Source organism: Vespa crabro, chromosome 7 (assembly GCF_910589235.1).
Source record: "Vespa crabro chromosome 7, iyVesCrab1.2, whole genome shotgun sequence".
Taxonomy (NCBI): Eukaryota; Metazoa; Arthropoda; class Insecta; order Hymenoptera; family Vespidae; genus Vespa; species Vespa crabro.
This window is the reverse complement of record NC_060961.1, coordinates 6,409,490-6,432,757: the sequence shown is the minus strand read 5'-3', so window position 1 is coordinate 6,432,757 and position 23,268 is coordinate 6,409,490. Positions and strand designations below refer to the sequence as shown.

The 23,268-nt window shown below is 29.0% G+C and overlaps 1 protein-coding gene across 4 annotated transcripts in view; it reads right to left on the bottom strand.

The window, feature by feature from the left end:
• The window catches only part of LOC124425541, a 91,730-nt gene that overhangs the window by 14,948 nt on the left and 53,514 nt on the right, over nucleotides 1-23,268 (bottom strand). For 3 of the 4 annotated variants that reach the window (XM_046966005.1, XM_046966003.1, XM_046966004.1), the window contains exons 2-4: nucleotides 20,299-20,521; nucleotides 2,013-2,409; nucleotides 13-1,671 (exon numbers count right to left, since the gene is read on the bottom strand). In XM_046966005.1, the coding sequence (XP_046821961.1) occupies nucleotides 13-1,671; nucleotides 2,013-2,409; nucleotides 20,299-20,424 (2,182 nt within the window). In that variant the 5' untranslated portion in view covers nucleotides 20,425-20,521. Of the gene's footprint in view, nucleotides 1-12; nucleotides 1,672-2,012; nucleotides 2,410-20,298; nucleotides 20,522-21,402; nucleotides 21,783-23,268 lie in introns of those variants that run through there. The other variant, XM_046966006.1, reaches the window with a different exon arrangement.

Genomic DNA, 23,268 nt, shown 5'->3' with positions numbered 1-23,268 from the left:
TTGATATCTTACCTTCCGACCTAAGGATTAGATCCTTCTCGTCAACTGCGATACACGGAATCCTATCGTTCAATTCTTCAATCTCGATCTCCAATTCCGTTTCGTCCTCCAACTTGATCTGATCGTTGTCTATCTTCTTACACTTTGCGTAAGATTCCTCTCCGGATTTCTCGCACTTGGACGAAGAGATGACGTTCTCGTTTGATCTGATCGCCTCGATCTCTTGGCAAGAATTCTTACGTATCTCAACGTTATCGATCGACTTGGTAACAATAAGATTGTCGACCTTCGAAGAATTTATATGCGCCGGAACGTTTCTAACTTGCGTAAGAATCTTAGAATCTTTGCTTTTACTTCTGTCAGCTTTGGGATCACTGATATTGGGTATGGTTATGAATTTGTGTTTCTCTTGTTGTTCCTTAGGTACGATTGGTTCTTCTTCTTCCTCCTCCTCCTCCTCCTCTTCATCTTCCTCGATTATAATTGGCCTATCATCTTCCTCGTCTTCGTCATCTTCCTCGGATTCCTCTTTTCGCGTGTCCTTCGTACAATTGGCGAACCTACCGATTCTACTCCATGAAAGTCGCGTAGCCTCGGATGGTTTCTCGGGTGCAAATATAACGTTATCGACCTTGAACAAAACGTTCTTTCTCTTACTCTCAATTACACGGCCCCTTTTTAAAATACTCTTTAATGTTTGCTTAGCTTCCTTCAATTTTCTTGGTGGTCTTTTCGGTGATACCTTCGGTATCGGTATCCTCGTGACCGGTGTATTCTCCTCATCGTCGGATATCTCTCTGGGCTCATTGAATACACGAATCCTTTGACCACCTATCGTTGCCACTGCTCCTCTGTTTGGTATCCTTTCGATAGATTTAACTTTGGACGGATCGAATAGATTCGAAGGTGTCCTCATATCCACATCCTGTTCCAATGCATTATCCGATAGATCGTCGCTTAGATCGTCCTCGTATTTTTGTTTCTTCAATAGGAGATAAGGATTAACGTCACACTCGAGAATACTTCTTCTCGAATCACCGTGATTTTCTTGTACATTCGAGTTGGACGTTTTCGTTCTTGTCAATGTCGTCGGCAATGTCTCCGTTGACGTCAACGTGGACGTCTTCGTTGAAACTGAACAATCCTGATTATCCTTGTTTCTTCCAATCCCGTTCGATCTTTTCGAAGTACGCGGAATCGATCTTTGACATGGCCGATCGATTACGCCATTCCTTTGTACATCCTCCTTTTGATTCTCCTTCAACCAATAGTCGTTTGATGCACCAACGAAGCTGTGTCGTAACTTGCGACTTCCCGGTTCCTCGTGTTGTTGCTGTTGTTGTTGTAGTAGTAATTGTTGTTGCTGTTGTTGCTGTTGTTGTTGTTGTTGTTGTTGTTGTTGCTGCTGCTGCTGCTGCTGATGATGATGATGATGATGAGAATGATGAGGATGCACCGTACCTTCCTTGTCGTACCACTCTAATCTCGAAGTAGTACCCTCGATCGAACCCTTTCGTTCCTTCACGTTCCTCATCAATACGCTCTGGCTTCGTGAATCTCGTTGGGACGATGGTCTGTGCGGCGAGATACTTCGTGCTCTCGATCTTGGCTCCACCAATCTGTTCCTTCGCATCTGATCGTATGGATCGTCCATCGCTGGTTTCAGTACACCTAACAGGTACACACATTATCGTATCGTATGTCTCAAAAATATCTTTCATTATTGATAACAAAATTCGTAATGTACTTTGAATGATAAATCGAGTTAGACTATAGAAAAATGTTATCTCGTTATGTCTACGCGTAATGACCGTAAAAAAAATATTTTTTATATTATGTAACAATAAAATTCGACTGACGAATCTTTCGCTATAACTTTGTTTTCCTTTAAACCGGGAAATGTAGTTGTTGAGTGGTCATTGATAAAAATATATATATATATATATATATATATATAATAATAATAAATAGAAAATAAAAAGAATGAAACAAGTTTGGTGAGTAAATGTTACCTGCCAGACTGGGTCTGGACCTCGATGGTGGTGCTGGTAACCGGCAAGTTCCTCCTAAAGGTACACCAGCTAATCGGTGACCACCGCACTTGCGGCAATTGCTTCCGAGTTTCCTGGTAGTTCCGCAAAGAAACTCCGGGCAGGAACATACCACGAGAAGCGGTGCACCCGGTGGTGGAGGTCCCGGTGTCAGAAAGGCTCGAGGATCGTGACCAGGTCTCGACGATCGAACCGTCCCATAAAGCCATGGGTCCCCGTAGATCATCTGACGGGACAGTGCGCTACCGTTGCTTATCGTACCCCAACCCTTAACAGGATCATCTGGGTTTTGATTCTGTCGAGATAAGCCCAATCTTACGCTCCACGATTTTTTGTTCTTGCTTAGGGTATCGTAATTCTAAAATAGAAATCATCATTCTTATGAATATTATTGTTATACATTTTTATGAGGTTATCATGTAATTATTAAGTAACATACTCGATTGCAGATTGATTGCATTTTTTAAATTTGATTTAATTTAATTTTACTTTATTTTATTATTGTTATTATTATTTTTCTTAAATTGTTACAAATCATTTATTATTTATAGATATTTCCAAGTAGGTAATATGAGATAAGTGTAAATTTAGCTTATGCTATTAGTGCAATGTAATTACACTAATAGCATTATTATTGTACTAATATGCTATTAGCTTATACTGCACTATTTTATATTAATAGTAATATTAACTTATATTATAGATTATAGTATAATTATATTGATATAAAATATGTATAATTTACTATATTACCTTTTTTTCTTTAGTAAAATATAAATATAAATATAAATATATATATAAAATGAAAAAAGAAATATATATATTGATTTGTATGATAATTACAAATCATTATTTACAAATCTAGGAATATTTTTTAAAGATTAAATGTAAAAAAAAAAGAAATTAAAGAAAAAAAAGATGTAAGATAATAAAAGAAAGAAGTGAAACATTAGAAAAAAAAATGTTTTAGATAATAATTATTATTCAATTATTATACAAATGAAAACTCTTCATTATCATCATCATCATCATCATCATCATCATCATCATCATCATCATCATCATCATCTTTGATAAGTTCGATTAAAATTTCTCTATAGTCATCATTGCAATAGGTAATATCCTGATCACGACCTCTAAGCGAAGTTCATTCTCTAACGAAGTTTCAAGACTGAAGAAAAAATTGATAGCGGAAGGACTAATCGATCATTATACGAAGCGTACGTAGAGCCTCTCCTCTCTCTCTCTCTCTTTCTCTCTATCTCTTGTTTCTTGGACCCTGACCTTGAACCCGGTAGAAGGATCATTTGCTAGACGGTTGGAAAAATTTCTTCTTGTGTCTTTCTCGAGATAATCGAACAGAGAGGAAGAGAGAAAGGGAGAAAGAGTCAAAGGAAGACAAAGTATTGTTAGTTCCTTTTCGTTTTTCTTTTTTCCTTTTTTTTTCTTTTTTTTTTTTGTTCTTTCTCCTTTTTGTTTTTCTCTCAGTTTGAATTACAAGCAAAGCCAACAACTCGTCACTCGTAGAAATCGATATATCCAAAAAGATATATCGAGAAAGCCAAGCTAAGGTTCTCGTCTCACTCGAGACCTGCATTGATCGTAGGGATCGATCGCTCGAACGATCGATCGATTGATCGATCGTCTGGATTTCCCTTTAACGGCACGAAAGGGGGAGATCTCAGTGATTCTCTTTCTCTCTCTCTCTTCCCGTCTCTCATACACGCGTATATACACACTTTTTTCTTTCTTTTTTTTTCTATCGATCTAACTGTCTTTTTCTTTCTTTATCTCTTTTTTTCTCTCTCTCTCTATAGATCTCTCTCTCTCTCTCTCTTTCTCTTTTCTCGAAGAAGTTGATCGTCAAGTCTCTTCCGCAAATCGTCGCTCGTCAAAGCGAACCACCGACGAACGCATTTATGTTCTTCCCCAAGAAAGGGAAGAAGGAGAAAAGGGTGAGGTTCCTGTACGCAAGTTGAAATACCAAGAAGGAGAAGAGAGAATGTTGGATTGAAGAGGAAGAGGAAGAGAACGAAGAGAAAGAAGAATGAAGAAACGAACATTTCAGGGAAAGTGAACGACGCACGTATCAGCGGTATACCTAGCAATTTAAATTCGATTCCGTTTGCGGAGAAATCGGAATCAACTTTATCATGAACCAAGATTTCGATCGAGAATCAACAACAGGGAGAGATGGTGGAAAAGAGATGGTGAGAGATGGTGGGGGTTAAGGTAGAGAGATCGAAAGAAAATCAAGAGGAATGAAACAGTGTGTATAGGAGGAAAAAAGAAAAAAAAAGAAAAAAAAAAAGAAAAAAGATTGCAAAGCAAAAACTTCGTAGAAAATTCTTTTGATATTTCTTGAAAAGTACGAGGATTAAATAAAAATCTATGTATACAAGATGGTTTCGTAACTTCGATTAACTCAAAATAACGAGATATTATATTGTATATTACATTACGTTATATCAATAGAAATATTATTGATATTAATAATATTACTAATAGTATAGTGTCTATATATTAAATTATTTTATACTAATGGTTAATATTAACTTATATGATATATTATAGTATAATAGTATTAACGTAAGGTACAATTTAATGTTAGACTTTTTTTCTCTGTAGTAGAAAAATTTTAAAACGCAAGAAAATTCTGTACGAACGAATGAAAAAAAAAAAAGAAAAAGGAAAAAGAAAAGAAAAAGAAGGAAAGAAATTGCACATCAAAAAGTCACAGAAAAAAGAATAAATGTGATTTTTATGGAATTTTTTTGAAACCCATAGGAACTTTGTTTATTGTGTATAATCAAACTACTAATAAAAGAGAGAAATAGATAGATAAATAGATAGATCGATAGATAGACACATAGACAGATTGATAAATAGATACATTGATGAACAGATAGAGATAGATAGAGATAGATAAATAGGTAGATAGAGAGAGAAAGAGAGAGAGAGAGAGAGAGAGAGGGAAAGAGAGAAGTAAAAAATAAAAGATAAATAATACTAATAATAAAAACAAAAACAAATTGAATTAATTTCATCTCATGACATTAACTTCTCAACTCTTGATTATATAACAAATGACTTCACAACTCTTAGTTATATAATAAAAATATAATATTTAAAAAGAGAAAGGAAAAGAGAGAGAGAGAGAGAGAGAGAGAGAGAAAAGGAGGGGGAAGGGGGAAAAGAACAAAATCAACGAAACTGTAATGGAAAGTAAGAAAATGTCATTTAATTTTGTTGAAATGAAAAAGAAAACTGAAGTTTTTTTTTATTTGAAATAAATATCAACCTCAGAAAACTCGCCCTCAAACTTGCTGGACGAATAGGTACTAGATAAGAACCAATTTAAAGAAGTAAATAGATAACGTAATCGATTTCATGGAAAGAGAGAAAGAGAGAGAGAGAGAGAGAGAGAGAGAGAGAGAGAGAGAGAAGGGGATTAAAGATTTGTTGCTTTTCTTTCTCACTTTCTTCGCTAAGAAACTTAACTCTCTCTCTCTCTCTCTCTCTCTCTCTCTCTCTCTCTCTCTTTCTCTTTTTCTTATTATTAATATAAAAATCAGCGAAAGAAATAGAAAGAAAGAAAGAAGATAAGAAAAAAATAGAGACTAAAACAGAGATCGGTAAAAAGCGAGTCGGTGACCGGCTCTGAGGAAGGAAAGGAGAAATAAATGATGGAAGAAATCCAAGATAGAGAGAAAAAAAGAGAGAGAGAGAGGGAGAGAGAGAGAGAGAGAGAGAGAGAGAGATGGTTCGTTCGGTTGGCTACGACTATGTGGCTCGTCTAGAGAGTAGAAGTATAGCAAGCAAGTAAGTAAGTAAGTAAGTAAGTAAGGACGTACGTACGTACGTAAGCACGTAAGTAAGTAAGTAAGTAAGTAGTCGTCCGGTCTGACCGGTACGGTCCGGTGTACATTTGAGAGAGAGAGAGAGAGAGAGAGAGAGAAAAGTTCTTTTCGAGAAAGGATCGACGATAGATAGAAAACCGCGACTGACAGTCGCCGATGCCGATCTATGTCTTTCAACGGGGAGAGGGCGTCGATCGATAAGAGAACTTCAAGAATGAGAAGAAAAAGAAGAAAGAAAGACAAAAAAAAAACAAACAGAAAAATTCAAGCAAAAAGCAAAAAGCAAAGCAAAGGAAAGGAAAGGAAAGGAAAGGAAAGCAAAGCAAAGCAAGTAAGTAAGTAATGATCGAATGCGAGCAATGAACGGATATGTCGAACTTCTTTAAATTACGTTCATCGCACATAAAGATATTATTATATCTGTATGTGTGTTAGTTGCATTCCGAGGATAATTAAATTACGTTCGCCATTATCGTTCGTTTCGATATACGTTCTTTTTTTTCTTCTATTTATTTATTTATTTTTTTTTGTATGTTCTTTTTTTTATTTCTTTTTTTTCTTTTTCTTTTTATTTTTTTTTAATCTTCTTTAATTATTTCTTCCACCCCACCCCACCCCCACCTCCTGTCATTTAAACGATTACGAAACTTCCTCTTTCTCTCTAGATAATGACGAGTTTAATCGTCCATTGCGATTTGTTTTGCCTTGGCTCTAGTGGAAAGCTTTTAATGGAATTACGTTATTTTGATATCAGTGAAGAAAAGAGAGAGAGAGAGAGAGAGAGAGAGAGAGAGAGAGAGAGAGAGAGAGAGAGAGAGAGAGAGAGAGAGAGAGAAAGTATATGTGTGTGTGTCTTTGTATAAGGATATATATTTATAGTTGGATACGGATAGGATGAAGAGGATGCACGTAAATGGTATAATTAGTTCCGTGTAATATACTTCAATCTAACGTGTACTCTCTAAAGTTTTTGGCTATAATATTAGCATAGAAATGATAAAAAAAAGCAGACAAATTCGTGAGATATAAGTCAAGGAAAAAAATTTAAAAAGAAAAAAAAAAGAAAAGAAAAAAAACTTAAGAAATTGCTAGCGACGGAATAACAACAATTCTCTTTTGGTTTACGTTAGTAGAAGGAATAACAGAACAAACAGAAACGGCAGCATAAGGAAAAGTATAATCTTGGTAGATATCTACCGTTATTTGTAATCTATCCTCCTACTGATTGTCTAGTTCCGTTTCAAAGGATGTTCTTTAAAAAATCTTGGTTGACACAACTTGGAATAGTTGAAGAGAAACGTTCGAGTCCAATGACACCGTGGGCGAGTTTACTTTTATATTTTCGCGGCGTTTCTATTGATGTCGGTAAGATAGATCTCTGTGGAATATCGATAAATTTTTTGTATTTTGTTTTTCTTTTTTTCTTTTTTTCTTTTTTTTTCTTTTTTATCTTTACTCTTTAAATCGTACTTCTCATCAAAATAATGTTCGACAATAACAAAATTTTTAAATACATTATTTATCTATCGATTACAATTTCATATCTCTTGAAACATTTATTATCTATATATTATATATATATATATATATTCCTTTTTTTAGATTATTTATACAAATACACAGATAACTTGTATTATTTTTTGTGTAAATTAGTCTTTTAGATAATTTATATGCATAGATATATAAATATATAAATTATATAACTTAATATAAATATTCTATTTAATATATTCAAAATAATTTTTTAATAATGACTTTGAATTTTTATAATTTTTTAAATATATATATATATAATATATTATATCATATATCATATATTTATTATAACTTAAAATAAGTATATAAAAATATATTATAATTTATTAAAAAAAAAAAAAAGAAGGAAAAAGAAAAATATTCTTTACATATACAAATATGAGCACGCGACCTCTTTCTATTAAAAAGAAAAAAGGAACAAAGAAAGATGAAAGAAAAAAAAAGTAAAAGTATATAATGTTAGATGTACATAGGAATGGTATGAGATCGTTTCGAAATCATTTGAAAAGCGTCACGTTTTTATCGGACAACCACAACGACAACGACAACGACAACGACATCGTTATTCCGAGCATGGAATATAAAATTCGATGAAGGTGCTCGACGAAGTTATTTCTACGATTACGAGAAGGGAAACGGAGCGAAATATTCTTCACGACCACACCTGCGCAGATAATATGTACTTCTTTCCTTTGCCCATATGCAGCTAGCACCTGTCGCTTCGAACACTTTTCATGGAAACAAGAAAACGCATCTTTGATCTTATCGAACGTTATAAAACTGCTTTCTTCAAAGAATAAATATTCTTTATATACGAGCATATATATATATATATATAGATATATAGATATATATAATATATTTTTATATTTTACTTTTTTACATTTTATATTTTTATATATTTTATATATATATATATATATATATATATATATATATATATTTTTTTTTTCCTTTCGTTTCGTCTTAAAAATATAAAAATAAAAATATAAGAGTTGGATTTATTTCTTATTAAAGTTGGACTGTAATCTTTCTTTTTTGCTGAATATAATAATAATAATAATTTTTTCTATAGATATTTCATTTATTATAAAGTTTATAATAAATACGTTATATTATATAAAAAGTATTATTGGAGTAATTAATTTTTTTTTAATACTAATAAGAACTTTAATTACTTGAATCCATTGAATATTTAACTCATATGCATTATGACGATTTAATATATTTTTCTTGATGTTTTATTTTAAATATAATTATATTAATTTTATTTATTGTTTAAATATTATTTATCTATTAGTTTGCATATTTTTAATAAATTTTTTTTTAAATTTATTAATCGTTAGTATACGAATAATATACTAATAGCGATAGTAATATTAATTTTTGTATATTATAAAATATTCATGCGATATTTATCAATATAATGTATATATATGTATGTGTTTATATGATATAAATTGATATAAATTTATGGTACTTTTTATATAATTTATCATTAATTAAATAAAAAAAAAAAATTGTAAAAGAAAACTTTTCAAGTTTTATATATTTAAAGTTCATATATGTGAAATATTCATATAAATGAGAAATCTAAAATTTGTTATAAAATTTCGATTGATCGACATTGCAGCAGCTGCAATGCCGCTATAGTAAACCACATAAAGAACATGGTAAGGTCGGAAAATGGGGCAGGTTGGTGGCTTGAGGGCAAAACTGTAAGCAAGAGGTACACTTTACTTTCTCGTCCGATCGTGGACTTTCGTAAAAATCTTGTCCCACAAGCTCACGTAAGAGCCATACTCTGCTCGAAAATAAGAAAGTAAACCAGCGCGTACATTAATATATACTTATATGCATATATAGATATTATTTATATATATAAACATACATAAATGCATATATATATATATATATATATATATATATATATTTCGTTAGATGTCTTGTTACGGTTCGCTGCAATTGCAGGTGCAAAATTCATATTATCAGACATATCTATCTATCTATCAAAAATAGATTAAGGTGAAACGAAATCTACGATCGTTTTGTTTTAAATCCAACAAAATCGTCGATTTCTTAAAAATTTGATCGTATTTATGTACATACATATATATACATAATATATATATATATATATATATATATATATATATATATATATATATATACACAAATACGTATATTGCATACATGGTGAAGCACGTAAATGGAATTATTACTTCAACTGCTATCTAAATAAATAATTTTAATAACAAAAATTTTCAAGTGAAACAAGTTGAATCGTTTCGAATATGTCATAATTTGACCTGATTAGTTTCTTTCTTTTTTTTTTTGGTAAGTTAATTCGTAGAAGTAAGTCAATCATGAAAAGGCTTTTAGCTTGTTTCTTTTAATGGTATCATATATATATTTTTATTACACCAAAAAAAAAAATATATATTTATTTATTTATTTCGAAAAGCCATTAACTTAAGGATTATTTCAATTTCAAATATCGCTAAAAAATTGTATAAAGATGTGCTATATTTAAAACGATAATTAACGATATTTAAAATAATATATTTCCTAAACTAATAATTTGTCGACATATATATATATAAGTCGACATATATATAGGTTAATAATATGTTAATGGGGTAATAATTTTTTTCATCTAACTTAATCGGGCGATGTATTAAAAGATATGTGATACCATTGAAAAAAAAGAAAAGAAAGTTGACCTTCATATGACCTTTATGCGTTCATCTAGAACGTCAGAATACATTCCCTTTCGAAGCCACTCTAATATTATCTGAAACATTTTTCGCTAAAATCATTATTTATGCAGTAATTGAAGAAATTCCAGTTATGTACTTCATTGTATATGAATATATACATATATATATATGTATGTATGTATGTATGTATGTATGTATGTGTATATGTATGTATGTATGTATGTATGTATGTATGTATGTATGTATGTATGTATGTATGTATGTATATATGTGTATATGTGTATATGTGTATATGTATATATATATATATATATATATATATATATATATATATACATATATATATACGAGTATATTGACAATTTGAGTGTAATAGTTAACATACACACTTTGAATAATTTAAAAAACAAAAATCTCTTGTATATAGATAACGAACGATCGAAGTTAACGTTTCATATATATTTCAGAAAAATGATAAACGTAACAACCATGGTTGAAAAGGTTGCCAGGCAGCTTGAGAAATAAATAAAACGAGTTTCAGAGCTATAAGCACGAAAGCGGAAGTGTGAAGAACACGCCTCTTCCTCATATTACAATTTTTATTAAAAAAAAAAAAAGGAAAGGAAAAAGGAAAAAGGAAAAAAAATCGAATATATTGCATGCTAAGTCATTTCGAACAATCATCATTTTCCAACAAAAGTAATATAACCATGTACTCTAACTGTTACTCTCTCTCTCTCTCTCTCTCTCCCCCCCCCTCTCCCTCCCTCCCTACCTCTCTCTCTCCCTCCCTCTTTCACTCCCTCTCTCTTATAAATAAACAAAAAAAATGTAAAATACTTTACTTCGTTGCATTCATATATTTTTAAAAAATTAAATTAATACATTTTTTGGATAATTCTTCTTTAATCAATATTTATAATAATAACAAAAAAAAGAAATAACTAATAAACTAATAACAAAGAAAAAGATAAACAAATGATTTTGTAATATCATATTTTCAATAATATTTAATAATTTATAACGATATATTATCAAATTTATTATTATAATAACAAATATAAACAATATTTAATAAAATGTAATTTGTTTTCTTAAACTTATTTACTAAATATTAAACAAACAAAGAAAAAAATTTATATATATATATACATAAAAAGAAAGAAGAATTTGAAAAAAAATAATATCAGAAATTTTTATAAACGACATATGTCAACTTATACATGAAGAAAAAAAGATATATTATGTTTCAAATTTATTAAACGAATTACGAAACGAAAGAAAAATAGAACGTCATGAATGAAAAGTAAAAATAAAAAAAAGGAACGGTCTCATAAACGAAAAATAAAAGGAACATAGAAAGTGATATTATAAATTTATAAAAAAATATGCTATTAAAATTCAAAAAGAAATACCTATTCAAGAAAAAAAACCAATAAAAACTAGTTGATGTTACGGCATCCTAATTAATGCAAAGATCACTTGTGTTAAATCGCGTGAATCCATTCGCAACGTTTTCTCCTGCACATCTCCTATTTATATACATACGTGTACATACGCACGCACACACACACACACACACACACACACACATATATATATATATATATGCACAAATCATACGTACATACATACATACATAATACTACGTTTAGAGGAATAGAAGAGGATGAGCAAGAGGCAACGAAACGCGACGTCCGGAAAAAAGGACGATGGCTTCTTGCGAAAAAGGGAAGAAAGAGAGAAAAAGAGAGGGGAGGGGGGAGGATGGATACGAGTAGAAAGAGATAAAGAAAGAGAGAGAGAGAGAGAGAGAGAGAGAGAAAATCATCTGGCGAGGTCATCTCGATCGAGGCCTTGGTCATCAGGCGAAAGTGAACTCCCCCAGCTTCTGTTAATTAATAGTTATGCTACTTATCTCGTTCATGTCTCTCTCGATATCTTTTCATTTTTCTTTTTATGTTTATCCCTGTTCCACCTCCAAACTACTCATTCAGAATTCCATGAAATCAGAATGAACCTTTCGATGCTAACATTTTTCCCTTGTCGTCTTCATAATTAACATATTTTTGAATTAATTCGATCAAATTTATATAATATATATATATATATATTTTTTTTTTTATTATTAGATAAATAATATGTGTATATGTGTGATTTGTGTTTTGTTAATTGTTTAAAAGCATAGAATACAAAATCTAAGTTTACAGATTTAAACACGTAGACACGAATTCTAATAGAATTTATGATACATTTTGAAAGAATTAAGTAATATAACATAAATAATAGTAAAAAAATTTGTCAGATAGAAATAATGTCATAAAAAGAAATGTTACTTTAATGATAACATAAATACATAAATTCATATATTAAAAAATAAAAAATAAAAAAAAATAAAAAAAAGAAAAATAAAAGAAAAATAAAAAATAAAAAATAAAAAATAAAAAATAAAAAATAAAAAACTAATGAAATATCATTCAAGGAGAATGAAATGATATGAAATTTTCTATTAAAGACGTTAGATAGATTTTTTAAGTTCAATATTAAACAAATTTATAAAGATATATTTACATGGATTATAGTAAATTAAAAAAAATAAATAAATAAGAAAAAAGAGAAAAACAAGATCACACGTACCACAATTATAAACCAAAAAGTAAAAAATAATAAAACGAAACAAAAAGTGAAATGGAGGATCATATTTTTCCAAGTATTATATTACAATCAATAATTCGCATGAATATTAATACAAATATTATAAATGCATAAAAATAACGTTTTCTGGTTTTCGTGATTGATATTGACTGGGACGAACTGGAAGTAAACCGGATGTAAATTCAAATCGACATGAATACGATCGTTACGTCCTTCTTACTCTTACGAAGAACAAAAGAAAGAGAAGAAAAGGAACAAAAAAAAATAATACAAAATGAAAGAATGATGAAAGAAGAGAGAAGATAGAGGAAAGAAGAAAGACAAGAGCGCGAGTGTCAACGTCCTCCAATGGCGTTCGAGAAGACGCCATCTCGTCTAACTAAGAATGAGTTAGTCCTCGTGCGTTTGAATCATGCACATTTCTTATTTTTATTTTCTCCATCTTCTCCTTCTTCTTCTTCGTCTTCTTCGTCTTCTTCTTTTTCTTTTTCCTCCTCCTCTTCTCCTTTTTCTTATTTTTCTTCGGTAGATATTACTCTCTAAGATCTTGGCACGGCCACGCTAATTGTGCGAAATGCAATAACGCATAATGTCAGTCATATAACCGCGGTTAAAACCATTTTCATTCCGTCCGTTAGCATAGAATTGATGCTGCTTGCAGAATCAAAAGAGAGAGAGAGAGAGAGAGAGAGAGAGAGAGAGAGAGAGAGAAAGAGAGAGAAAGAGAAAGAGAGAGAGAGAGAGAGAGAGAGAGAGAGTGAAAGTGAGATAGAGATAGAGATAGAGAGAGAAATAGAGATATACAGGATGGTCCCAAATTTTCTACGTCATTTTAAAAATCGATTAATTTTTTCAGAAAATTTTTTTACTAATCTTTTTTTTTTTCTTTTTTTTTTTCCTCAAATTGTAATACTATAAGCCTACATGTTTATTTACGATCTCACAAAAAAAAAGGAAAGAAAAATTAATTTAAATCGGTCGTCAAGAAAGAGTAATCAATTTTAAATTAAAGAATTTTTTTGCTAAATTTCTTAATCATTTTAAATATGATTAATATATATATATATATATATATATATATATATATATATATATATATATATACATTAGAAATACATTTGGAAATCAAATATTTGACATTTCCAATTTGTAAATAATTTTTTGTTTTCTTTTTTTAAATCAACCTTGGCTATTTTCAATCAATCTTAAGATATTCCATTACACATGGAAAAACAAAATATTTTTTTAGAGTTTCTTATTTTCGAATAAAAAATATATCTAATTAATATCCAATTAATATCTAATGAATATTCTTATCCACACATAGATCTAATTGAAATTCTTAATATTTATTTACACGAATTAATATATCTGATTACGTAATAAAAGAAAGAAAGCAAAAAAAGGATAGATTAAACAAAAAAAAAAAAAATGGAAAACTTGGAAGGATTTTATGAAATAAGGTTTCCAAGGTAATTTTCGATATTTTCTTGCAAGATTATTTCTCATATACTTATATATTGTTATATATATTGTATGTGTATATGTATATATATATATATATATATATACGTGCATATATATATATATATATATATATATATAAAGTCGTAAGATTAGTAAATAAAAAATTAAATCTTAAAATTGACTAATATAAGAAACTTAATGAAAACGATTGTTATCAAAAAAATAATGTTAAGAAAAAATGGAAATGTGTGTATATGTCTCTCTCACTCTCTCTCTCTCTCTCTCTCTCTCTCTCTCTCTCTCTCTCTCTCTCTCTCTCTCTCTCTCTCTCTCTCTCTCTCTCTCTCTCTCTCTCTATGTGTGTGTGTTATAAAACTACTGACGGTCGATAAGTATTTGTGTTATGTCTCATACTCGTGTTCATCGTCGCGTACGATCTTTTATCTTCTTCTATCTAGAGCTGACGTTATATATCATACAGATATACACACACATATACACATAGATGTATATATATATACATATATATATATATATATATATATATATATAGATTATATATAATATTTATATACATATACATATAGATTATATACGTATACATTAGGAGAAAATGCACATACATATATACATTTGTGTGTACATCCTGAGGTCACGGCAGTCGCACCGGTGCATCGGCTGCAGCCGATGCATCATCCATCATCATCCTCGTTTCTATGCACGCTCATGTCTCTTCCATAAGCACGAAGATTGCGTCTCCGGAATTACACAACGAGATCGACCATTCCGTTCCTTTTCGTTCCTTTCGTTCGATGTCGTTGAATTTATTACAAAACTTATTCATCCAACGATCGTTATCTCACGACTGTTATGCTTCGGAACCTACACGATCCTGTTTTCACTCTATTCACCGTTCCATTTTCTTTATCTTTTAAATTTATTTAGTTTTTTTTAAACAAACTTTTGTTATTTTTTTGTTTTTGTTTAAAAATTTTTCTTTACACGATATATATATATATATTATTATTATTATTATTATTATTATTAAAGTAATAATGTAACTATAATGGTCTAGATATCAATAAATTAAATAATATTTCAAATTTATCAAATTTATCAATGTATTATATATAAATATTAATACTTATCAAAAAAAAAAAAAAAATATATAGTATTATTATTATGTCTCTTGGCAAACAATAATTAATAAATAATTTTGTATCGAAGAAAAATAGAAAAGAAATTAAAAAAAAAATATATATATATACATATATAATATCTATTTTAAATTTAATATATAAATATTCATTTATATATCTAAAATATGCAATTGTTAATTTTAAATTTTATTTGAAAAATTTCATTTCTATATTATATTAATTGTTAAATTTTATTTCTACAAAATTATCTAAAATTACTAATTACAAAAAAAAAAAAAGAAATAAAATTTCTGACAAAACCCTAATAAACCTAAATAAAGATCGTGTCACAATTGACAAATTTTTAAAGATCTTTAACATTTTCCAAAATTACCTATTAACAATTAAATTTTTATTATAAATCAAAATACCGTTAGATCTCTTTGGTACGATCGTATTCGCGTTGATTCGAAATGCTTAAAAAACATTTTTAAGTTTGTCTAAACGACAACTACAATTGATCTAATGTTCTCTATAAAGTCAAAGAGCCCGAACAAAAAAAGAAAAAAAAAAAAGATAAAAAAAGGAAAAAAAAATAAAAAGAAACAAAAAGGAAATAAAAAATAACGACTATACGACGTATACCTATGCCTGACATAGGATAATAATCTCGTAAACGTGAAATTGTTCTCGCCCGATTACGTTAACTCCATTTTCTCACTTCGCATAAATAATTATTCTCGTAACGAGCATTGTTGATCGATGATGTTACGAGCAAACTAGCCACGTAATATGCTGTGCTCGTAATGCTTCCTAATCGCTCATACATACCAACTTAAAATCTTCATTTCGATGCAAATGAAAGTGCATCGAAAGCAATAAAGAGAGAGAGACAGAGATATAAATAGATAGAAAGAGAGAGAGAGAGAGAGACAGTGAGAGAGAGAGAGAGAGAGAGAGAGAGAGAGAGAGAGAGAGAGAGAAGGGAAGCGTGAATGGAAACGCGATGGTTTTTCTTGAAGGATTCTTTAAAAAAGAAAAAAAATAAGGACCAAAAAAAGAAAAATACAACAACAGAAACAAAAAATAAAGATAAAATCTGCCATAAAAAAAAAGAGTGATAGAGCAAGAAAAGAGAAAGCATTGTAAACTCACGATCGATAGCTCAATAAAAAGCGGAGATGTACGAATATTTCCGAGAGATGAAACTTGTATATCCGGCTTTCTTTATGAAATATTTTTTTCAAGTGTTATTTTTTTTCTTTTTTCTTACTTTTTTTTTTTTTTTTATTTATTATCATAATAATTTATAGAGAGGACTGAAGCACGATTTTTTTTTGCCGAGACCAAACAGTTAATCATTCGTAAACCGTTTTTCTTTTTCTTTGATTGAAAAAAAAAATTTATAAGAAATTTTTATAGTATAATCAAATATAAATATATTTATATTATAAATAATACTTATAAATATATTTATAAGTATTAGAACACTGTGTACTTAAGTATAATAATTGTAAATATTACGTAGTATATTGTACTATAATATACCTACTTTTAAATATAGTGATTTATAGTATAATCATGTATAAGTATTATTACACTATAATATAATCAAGTATAAGTATACTATTTTGTATCCTAATGAAACTATCAATATAATTTATATATTTTATCTGGAATTTTTTACAAAATTTTCTGTTGAAAAATATTGAAAAAAGAAAAAGAAAATTATAATGAAAAATACAATTCGTTATCCAATTAAATAATAATAATAATAATAGAAAATCGAATAATATAATGAAAATTTCATCGCTCAAACATAATAACTAGCTACTATTTTTATGAGAAAGAAAATAAAAAATAATAATAATACGCACGAAAAATACAAATACATACTTATGGACATATGTGTGTGGGCGTGTACAAGATATATGACTATGAAAGTTAAATGATTTTTTTAAAAGGTCGAATCTTTCGAAATGAATTCGAAACGACGATAGAATTTTATAAAACAAAATACAAAAGAAAAGACACGACAGACATAAATTTCCCAATTACGCATGATCTTCGAATGGATACAAAAATGAACACGTGTATATCCATTTAAAATAACCATTCGTTGTACTCATTCATTCTCATTCGTTAGAAAAACTTTTCACGTAACAGATCACAAACTGTATCCATAAAACAGCCAATAGCTGTTAGGAGTTTAAAAAAAAGGTATACATTACGACGCTATAAACGTATTATTATTAACATAGAGCGCATTAGGTATGTAAATAGATACATATGCGAGCACACATGTGAACGATTCTCGTATACGTTAAATTCAGTTTTTAAAAAGTAAAATATTTTTCATCGAAATCTTTCTCTAATAATTTGATATAAAAGTATAATGTTTTAAAAGGATTGAAAGAAAAAAAAAAGATTGATTCTAATTAATAATCTGTAATATTATTAATACAGACTAATTGATATTTACATGACCGAACATATATATATATGTGAACATTTTCAACGTAAAGTTTAAAAAATTCAACTATTTCTCGTTTTTTTCTTGAAGTATATTGAAACGTAATATTTTATTGACTAGAAAAAATTGTATTAATATTGAATATTAGATATATGTATTTTTAAAAATTGAAAAATAGAAATAATTTTTATGCATCATCATCATCATCATCATCTCTCTTTTCTTCCATTGAAATGTAGTTTTTAACTGATTAGAACAAATTCACGATTTCTAAATACCATTAATATAAAAAATTATATATATATATATATATATATATATATATATATATATATATTATATATATATATTCATATATAGATTTGAACATATGTGAACACTTGAACACGATCATGTCACCTAAATGATTACTTCTCTCTCTCTCTCTCTCTCTCTCTCTCTCTGTTTCTCTTTTTATTTATTTTTCAAATTAAAATGAAATTTCTATACATATATTAGGAAAAAAACAAAAAAATTCAAATTCAAATTTCTAATGGCAAATAAAAAAAGAAAAAAGTCTATAAATTTGTGAAACGATCGTGCCTAAATCTTCGAACGAGTCCAATAAATTTGTTAAAAGAAGATCTTCCATTAAAACCGTTTCAGATTTTATTTTACTTCTGACGAAATCGAAATGGTCACTTGGGATTGAATCTTGCAATTGATTGCTAAATATCGCAATAGTACAATTTCCATTTTTGATCTAGTAGATTTCAAGGAAGATCTAGATATCTACATATACATATATAGTGATACATACGTGAACATCGACGATGACACACGTTGAACACGATCGATCGATTGATCGATGGACCGAATTAAATCACTGTTAAATGGTATCTCTTTACTACATTGATTATTTTTAATCGCTGTTAGTAAAATTATAAAATAATTAAAGAATAAATTCACAAGTGAAAATATATACACGCACACACAAATGCACACATAATAGGACACACAGTATGCAGACGATCACAGTAACTGACGATCGTAGGTACGTGAATGAAAATGATTATCCAAGATCAAGATCTAAGAGAGAGAATAAAAGAGAAATAGAGAGAGAGAGAGAGAGAGAGAGAGAAAGAGAGAGTGCGCGCACGCTCATCGTGATCTAAACTGAGCGTGGCAAAAGACAAAATGGCAAGTTCTAAGTTTTAAAGTCGACCTCGTAAATGCGAAATGGTAGTCTTGTGTGTAGTCTTGATACTCCAGTATTCGATGTCATAACTGGCCTCCGGTTTTACGGCAAAACCAGTCAAAGCCATTGTCGACAACTACGATGACAACGACGATGACAACAACGACGACAACGACGACGACAACGACGACGACGACGACGACGACATGAGAACAAGAAGAACAAGAAGAATAAAAGGAAAAAGAAGGAGTGTAAGAGTTTTAAAGACATGCGCGTTAATGTAGATCGTGAATCCTTATGTCACTGACGAGAAAGAGAACAGAAAAAAAAATGAAAAAAGAAAGAAAGGAAGAAATAGTATTGTCCTTCATTACGAGATTCAGTTTCAGGGTTTTTTCATGTGACAGAGAAGTCTCTCTCTCTCTCTTTCTGTCATTCTGTCTCCCTTGCGCATTTAATACTAATCTCAACACTTCTCGATTTCAATGGATACTAAGTCCGCGACCTTAATCGTTCTCAACCGCCATATTTTCCTACTTTCTGAACCACTTTACAGTCACGTATTGTAGACATAGGTATGACACGTTCTCGATGTTGATAATTAGTGTTTCATTAAGAGAAAGAGAAAGAGAGAGAGAAAGAGAGAGAGAGAAAGAGAAAGAGATCCGATCTCTTATGTGATTTCTTTTTTTTTCTTTTAATAAAATTTTTTCGCATCCAACGAAAAAAAAAACTGTATTTTGTTATTATTTTTAAGAAATATTATATATATATATATATCATATAATATATATATATATATATATCATATAATATATATATATATATATCATATAATATATATATATCATATAATATCTAACATTGTAAAAATTTTGATTTTTAAAATATTTTGAAACAAAACGAATTGAACTTATTTCGATAGATCAAATACGTTCACTCGAATCACTCTAATCCCTAGTAGAATAAATATTTTCTACTGAGCGATTTCTATCAAGGCAATTAACTTTTCCTTTCGACGCAATTAAATTTTATCGCTTACAAAGAAATGAATATTCTAATTTCGTATTTAACACATTAAATGTGAAAATGAATGAACGAAAAGTATAAATATGAATACGTATAACTGATCCACATAATATATATATATATATATATATATATATATATATATATATATATATATATATATATATATATATATGCGTGTTCTTACTCACTTTCCCAGATGTGGGCGAAGATGGTGATGGATTTAAAGGTTGCTGTAGATGATACATCTTCGGTGTTAGCATAGCTGGAGGTGCTACAAGGCTACCCGGGCCGACAGCCACGCTCGTCATGGTCATTTCCGATAGTAACGGTCGAAGACCTTTGTTCTTTTGGAGCACTAATCCGCGCCCTTTTGCGATCCTCGTAACCTTTCATCCTCGTGCCGTCGAACGTCTTAAAAACATAAAAGAAATTTTTCATTAATATCGAAACGTCATATTAATATTCAAATATAAAAAGAATAATTTCAACAAACATTTCAATACAATTTATTTATTTATTTTTTCTTTTTTTCCTTTCTTTTTTTTTTTTTTTTTTTTAATTAATATATTTCAATATCTATTAAAAAATATTTCTCATAATCTACGAGATTTAATTAATTGAAAACATCATTAATACATATATATATATATATATATATATATATATATATATATACATATATATATATATACATATATATTTAAAATATTATGTGTTGTATACGAAATAACGAATATTTATGTAACATCAGTTTATTAATGTAAATTTAAATTTTAAGAATAATTACGTACATATAGACATATTAATATTAAATTTTGCTGAAATTTCGAAATTATTAAATTACTGCGTACCTATTTATAAATATATACATATGTATTTATTATTCGGTTTGTCATGATTTCGACATTACTGAATTACTACATATATGTCTCTATACGTATGTATAACAAATTTCGACATTACTATATTAATACCCGTATATATATATATATATATATATATATATATATATATATATATATATATAAATCTCTTTTTTATTCATTATTTAAGATAATATTATGAAATATAAAAAACGATCGTAAAAGATAATCAAATATTCGAGGTAATCTTGATGTCTCTGACATTTTTGCAAACACATACACACATACACACACACACACACACTCTCTCTCTCTCTTTTTTTTAAAAGATCAAGAGAGATAAACGTAATATATCTACGCAAAATTGTTTTTTCTTTAGACACGTTCTAGACGCATTCACCGTGATATTATTATTTTTTTTCTTTTTACTCTTTTTTTCCTTCCTCTTCTTTTCCCTTCGCGAATTTCTTTTTCTCGCGTCAGCGTTACGTTGGTTGGCCAAGCGTACGATAGCCAAGCTAAGACTAACCTAAACTAAGTTAAGTTAGAAAGAATTAGCATTTCGTAGACGCTTTCTAGGTCCGCCCGAATCTCTCGTCCGGCGCGACGTTATGGCGCAATTCTGATCTATCTATCTCTATCTATGTATTTATCTGTCTGTCTAACGATCTATCTATCTATCTTTCTCTCTCTCTCTCCCTATCTCTTTCTCTTTCTTTTTTATTCATTCGGACGAGAGTGAAATTGCACGCTGGCATTGTCGTATGTCGTAATCCACGATCGGAGTTGCTGCTGTTACTGTTGTTGTTGCTGTTGCTGTTGCTGTTGCTGTTGCTGTTGCTGTTGCTGTTGCTGTTGCTGTTGCTGTTACTGTTACCATTACTGGTTGTGCAAGGAATCTTTCCTTCTCTATCATTAGATCGTAGTAATGGTTTTCTCGCCTTATCGACTTTACTTCCGCGATACTTTTGCTCCTCTCTTTCCCTCTCTCTCTTGATCTTCCTCTCTCTTTTCAATTCTTTTGATAATTTTCGTTAATTAACTCAGTATGATTAGATTATGCAAATCCCTTAAATTTATATATATATAGGTATTGTAAGTATATTAGTGTAATCATACGATAAGACTATATAGATATGTGAATGTGTATGTGCGTGTATATATATATATATATATATATATATATATATAAAGTTAATCATGAACAATTATGTCCAGATCATTAGAAAATAAGTTTATTTCGAATGATTTGGATACAATTGTGCACAACCGAAATCAAACAAGAAAAAAATTTTAATATTCATTATGTTTGAGGGAAAACTATGTTTGAGGTAAAGAGATGGAAATGAGGCACACAAATTAATTCAATGATCATTCTTGCATTTGCCATATTCGAACAACACGCTTTAATTAATAGACCGAGATAGAAGATAATTGTTCTATCAGCTTTTTCTTTCCCCCATATTATCCTGTTTTTACATCGACAAAATAGTTAAAAAAATATTTCGCATGTAACTTAATCATAGATTATAAAATATAAAATATAAAAAAAAAATAAAATTATTGTAAAATTCTATATTTTACTAAACGATATATATATATATATATATATATATATATATATAATTAATAAATGAATTTTTAATGGTAATATTTATAAAATTAAAATGTTATATATGTGTGTGCACGTGCATGTGAAAATAAATGATTTATATTAATAAAAAAAAATAAATTATCATAATTTAATTATAATAACTTTTTAATTATTTTAATTTAATGGATAAATTGGGATAAAAAGAAGGCCTTCATAACCGATGAACGATTTTTCACTTGATATTAAATAAAATAATTATAATAAAATAATATTTTTATTAATTCATTAAATAAAATAATATTAAATAATTATTCGATTATATTGAATATACCGATATCCTCTTTATCTTATATAATATTTGTCCTAGAAATTTATTCATGTCATCGATAGAGGACACGAGATTAAACTATCTTCCCATCGTCCTTGAATAACGCAATGTTGCTGCTCCACTTTCGTTTACGAGTCTCCTGACAAATTTCATTTTAAAAAATACGAACGGCGCGCGTGTGTCCTTAAAATAAAAAAAAAGAAAAAATAAGAAAATCTTGACTTATATGTACATATGTTCATATATTTATTATAATTATATTCAAATATGTTCTTTATAAATGATTACTTTTAATATAATGCGAAGAAATAATATAAAAAAATAATAATTTTTAATCTAATAAAAATTATTCGATGGATAAGCATCAGAGAAA